Raw genomic sequence first — 5,000 nt, forward strand, 5'->3', positions numbered from 1 at the left:
GAGATTTTCTCTACATTGTTGGGTAAAGGGTGGAGATTTTCTCTACATTGTTGGGTAAAGGGTGGAGATTTTCTCTACATTGTTGGGTAAAGGGTGGAGATTTCAGTACATGTGGTGGGTAAAGGGTGGAGGTTTCAGTACATGTGGTGGGTAAAGGGTGGAGGTTTTCTCTACATTGGTGGGTAAAGGGTGGAGATTTCAGTACATGTGGTGGGTAAAGGGTGGAGGTTTCAGTACATTGGTGGGTAAAGGGTGGAGATTTCAGTACATGTGGTGGGTAAAGGGTGGAGGTTTCAGTACGTGTGGTGGGTAAAGGGTGGAGGTTTCAGTACATGTGGTGGGTAAAGGGTGGATGTTTTCTCTGTATTGGTGGGTAAAGGGTGGAGATTTTCTCTACATTGTTGGGTAAAGGGTGGAGATTTTCTCTACATTGTTGGGTAAAGGGTGGAGATTTTCTCTACATTGTTGGGTAAAGGGTGGAGATTTCAGTACATGTGGTGGGTAAAGGGTGGAGGTTTCAGTACATGTGGTGGGTAAAGGGTGGATGTTTTCTCTGTATTGGTGGGTAAAGAGTGGAGATTTTCTCTACATTGTTGGGTAAAGGGTGGAGATTTTCTCTACATTGTTGGGTAAAGGGTGGAGATTTCAGTACATGTGGTGGGTAAAGGGTGGAGGTTTCAGTACATGTGGTGGGTAAAGGGTGGAGGTTTTCTCTACATTGGTGGGTAAAGGGTGGAGATTTCAGTACATGTGGTGGGTAAAGGGTGGAGGTTTCAGTACATGTGGTGGGTAAAGGGTGGAGGTTTCAGTACATGTGGTGGGTAAAGGGTGGAGATTTTCTCTACATTGTTGGGTAAAGGGTGGAGATTTCAGTACATGTGGTGGGTAAAGGGTGGAGGTTTCAGTACATTGGTGGGTAAAGGGTGGAGATTTTAGTACATGTGGTGGGTAAATGGTGGAGGTTTCAGTACATTGGTGGGTTAAGGGTGGAGATTTCAGTACATGTGGTGGGTAAAGGGTGGAGGTTTGAGTACATGTGGTGGGTAAAGGGTGGAGATTTCAGTACATGTGGTGGGTAAAGGGTGGAGATTTCAGTACATTGGTGGGTAAAGGGTGGAGATTTCAGTACATGTGGTGGGTAAAGGGTGGAGATTTCAGTACATGTGGTGGGTAAAGGGTGGAGATTTCAGTACATGTGGTGGGTAAAGGGTGGAGATTTCAGTACATTGGTGGGTAACGGGTGGAGATTTCAGTACATGTGGTGGGTAAAGGGTGAAGGTTTGAGTACGTGTGGTGAGTAAAGGGTGGTTTGAGTACATGTGGTGGGTAAAGGGTGGAGGTTTCAGTACATGTGGTGGGTAAAGGGTGGAGGTTTCAGTACATGTGGTGGGTAAAGGGTGGAGATTTCAGTACATTTGGTGGGTAAATGATGGAGATTTTCCCAAATTCCAATGTCAATTTATGTGTAGACCTGCCAGTGTCTGAACCCATTGTGTGTACAGAAAATCAAATGGACATGTTAAAGATCCTGTAATCCATGTCAGTGTTTGGTGGAATATGAAAATACCCATCTTGTATCAACTATGACTAGTTCATGAGCGAATGTGTGTTGGCTGTGTGATGCAAAGATGAAAGACCAGTTCGATGTTCACTGTGCAGATGGATGTGAATGACGTGACCAGTACTATGTTGACTGTGCATATGGATCTGAATGATGTGACCAGTGTTATGTTGACTGTGCAGATGGATGTGAATGATGTGAGCAGTGCTATGTTGACTGTGCAGATGGATGTGAATGATGTGAGCAGTGCTATGTTGACTGTGCAGATGGATGTGAATGATGTGAGCAGTGCTATGTTGACTGTGCAGATGGATCTTAACGGGGAAAACTCCTCTGACTCCATAGAGATTCCGTCAGTGGGTGTGGGAATTCCCACAGAGGTGACTGTGTCGGACCCCAATGGCATCTTGAATGGAACATGGACCACATTAGAAAGTGAGTCATCAGGTTAATGTGTGCTGTGCTGTGATTGGCTTCATGTTAATGTGTACTGTGCTGTGGTGTGATAGTCTTCAGGTTAATGTGTACTGTGCTGTGATGTGATTGTCTTCAGGTTAATGTATACTGTGCTGTGATGTGATTGTCTTCAGGTTAATGTGTACTGTGGCGTGGTGTGATACTCTTCAGGTTAATGTGTACTGTGGCGTGGTGTGATAGTCTTCAGGTTAATGTGTACTTTGGCGTGGTGTGATAATCTTCAGGTTAATGTGTACTGTGGCGTGGTGTTATAGTCTTCAGGTTAATGTGTACTTTGGCGTGGTGTGATAGTCTTCAGGTTAATGTGTACTTTGGCGTGGTGCGATAGTCTTCAGGTTAATGTGTACTGTGGCGTGGTGTTATAGTCTTCAGATTAATGTGTACTGTGGCGTGGTGTGATAGTCTTCAGGTTAATGTGTACTGTGGCGTGGTGCGATAGTCTTCAGGTTAATGTGTACTGTGGCGTGGTGTTATAGTCTTCAGATTAATGTGTACTGTGGCGTGGTGTGATAATCTTCAGGTTAATGTGTACTTTGGCGTGGTGTGATAATCTTCAGGTTAATGTGTACTTTGGCGTGGTGCGATAGTCTTCAGGTTAATGTGTACTGTGGCATGGTGTTATAGTCTTCAGATTAATGTGTACTGTGGCATGGTGTGATAGTCTTCAGGTTAATATGTACTGTGGTGTGGTGTGATAGTCTTCAGGTTAATATGTACTGTGGTGTGGTGTGATAGTCTTAAGGCTAATGTGTACTGTGGCGTGGTGTGATAGTCTTCAGGTTAATGTGTACTGTGGCGTGGTGTGATAGTCTTCAGGTTAATGTGTACTGTGGCGTGGTGTGATAGTCTTCAGGTTAATGTGTACTGTGGCGTGGTGTGATAGTTTTCAGGTTAATGTGTACTTTGGCGTGGTGTGATAGTCTTCAGGTTAATATGTACTGTGGCGTGGTGTGATAATCTTCAGGTTAATATGTACTGTGGCGTGGTGTGATAGTCTTCGGGTTAATATGTACTGTGGCGTGGTGTGATAGTCTTCGGTTTCATATGTACTTTGGCGTGGTGTGATAGTCTTCAGGTTAATGTGTACTTTGGCGTGGTGTGATAGTCTTCAGGTTAATATGTACTGTGGCGTGGTGTGATAGTCTTCGGTTTCATATGTACTTTGGCGTGGTGTGATAGTCTTCAGGTTAATATGTACTGTGGCGTGGTGTGATAGTCTTCAGGTTAATATGTACTGTGGCGTGGTGTGACAGTCTTCAGGTTAATGTGTACTTTGGCGTGGTGTGATAGTCTTAAGGTTAATGTGTACTGTGGCGTGGTGTGATAGTCTTCAGGTTAATGTGTACTGTGGCGTGGTGTGATAGTTTTCAGGTTAATGTGTACTTTGGCGTGGTGTGATAGTCTTCAGGTTAATGTGTACTGTGGCATGGTGTGATAGTCTTCAGGTTAATGTGTACTGTGGCATGGTGTGATAGTCTTCAGATTAATGTGTACTGTGGCGTGGTGTGATAGTTTTCAGGTTAATGTGTACTGTGGCATGGTGTGATAGTCTTCAGATTAATGTGTACTGTGTTGTGGTGTGATAGTCTTCAGATTAATGTGTACTGTGGCGTGGTGTGATAGTCTTCAGATTAATGTGTACTGTGGCATGGTGTGATAGTCTTCAGGTTAATATGTACTGTGGTGTGGTGTGATAGTCTTCGGGCTAATGTGTACTGTGGCGTGGTGTGATAGTCTTCGGGCTAATGTGTACTGTGGCATGCTGTGATAGTCTTCGGGCTAATGTGTACTGTGGCGTGGTGTGATAGTCTTCGGGCTAATGTGTACTGTGGCGTGGTGTGATAGTCTTCGGGCTAATGTGTACTGTGACGTGGTGCGATAGTCTACGGGCTAATGTGTACTGTGGCATGCTGTGATAGTCTTCGGGCTAATGTGTACTGTGGCGTGGTGTGATAGTCTTCGGGCTAATGTGTACTGTGGCGTGGTGTGATAGTCTTCGGGCTAATGTGTACCATGGCGTGGTGTGATAGTCTTCGGGCTAATGTGTACCATGGCGTGGTGTGATAGTCTTCGGGCTAATGTGTACCATGGCGTGGTGTGATAGTCTTCGGGCTGATGTGTACTGTGGCGTGGTGTGATAGTCTTCGGGCTAATGTGTACCATGGCGTGGTGTGATAGTCTTCGGGCTAATGTGTACTGTGGCGTGGTGTGATAGTCTTCAGGCTAATTTGTACTGTGGCGTGGTGTGATAGTCTTCGGGCTAATGTGTACTGTGGTGTGGTGTGATAGTCTTCGGGCTAATGTGTACTGTGGCGTGGTGTGATAGTCTTCGGGCTAATGTGTACTGTGGCGTGGTGTGATAGTCTTCGGGCTAATGTGTACTGTGGCGTGGTGTGATAGTCATCTGGCTAATGTGTACTGTGGCGTGGTGTGATAGTCTTCGGGCTAATGTGTACTGTGGCGTGGTGTGATAGTCTTTGGGCTAATGTGTACTGTGGTGTGGTGTGATAGTCTTAAGGCTAATGTGTACTGTGGCGTGGTGTGATAGTCTTCGGGCTAATGTGTACTGTGGCGTGGTGTGATAGTCTTCGGGGTAATGTGTACTGTGGCGTGGTGTGATAGTCTTCGGGCTAATGTGTACCATGGCGTGGTGTGATAGTCTTCAGGCTAATGTGTACTGTGGCGTGGTGTGATAGTCTTCGGGCTAATGTGTACTGTGGCGTGGTGTGATAGTCTTCGGGCTAATGTGTACTGTGGCATGGTGTGATAGTCTTCAGGTTAATGTGTACTGTGGCATGGTGTGATAGTCTTCAGATTAATGTGTACTGTGGCGTGGTGTGATAGTTTTCAGGTTAATGTGTACTGTGGCATGGTGTGATAGTCTTCAGATTAATGTGTACTGTGTTGTGGTGTGATAGTCTTCAGATTAATGTGTACTGTGGCGTGGTGTGATAGTCTTCAG

General features: G+C 45.4%; 1 protein-coding gene across 1 annotated transcript in view; it reads left to right on the forward strand.

Annotated features, from left to right (window-relative positions):
- Nucleotides 1–5,000, forward strand: part of LOC143293093 (nuclear factor NF-kappa-B p105 subunit-like) — a 133,886-nt gene that overhangs the window by 16,941 nt on the left and 111,945 nt on the right. The window contains exon 2 of the mRNA XM_076604001.1: nucleotides 1,870–1,996. Coding sequence (XP_076460116.1) covers nucleotides 1,870–1,996 — 127 coding nt within the window. The remainder of the gene's footprint in view (nucleotides 1–1,869; nucleotides 1,997–5,000) is intronic.

Source organism: Babylonia areolata, chromosome 18 (genome assembly GCF_041734735.1).
Source record: "Babylonia areolata isolate BAREFJ2019XMU chromosome 18, ASM4173473v1, whole genome shotgun sequence".
Lineage (NCBI taxonomy): Eukaryota > Metazoa > Mollusca > Gastropoda > Neogastropoda > Buccinidae > Babylonia > Babylonia areolata.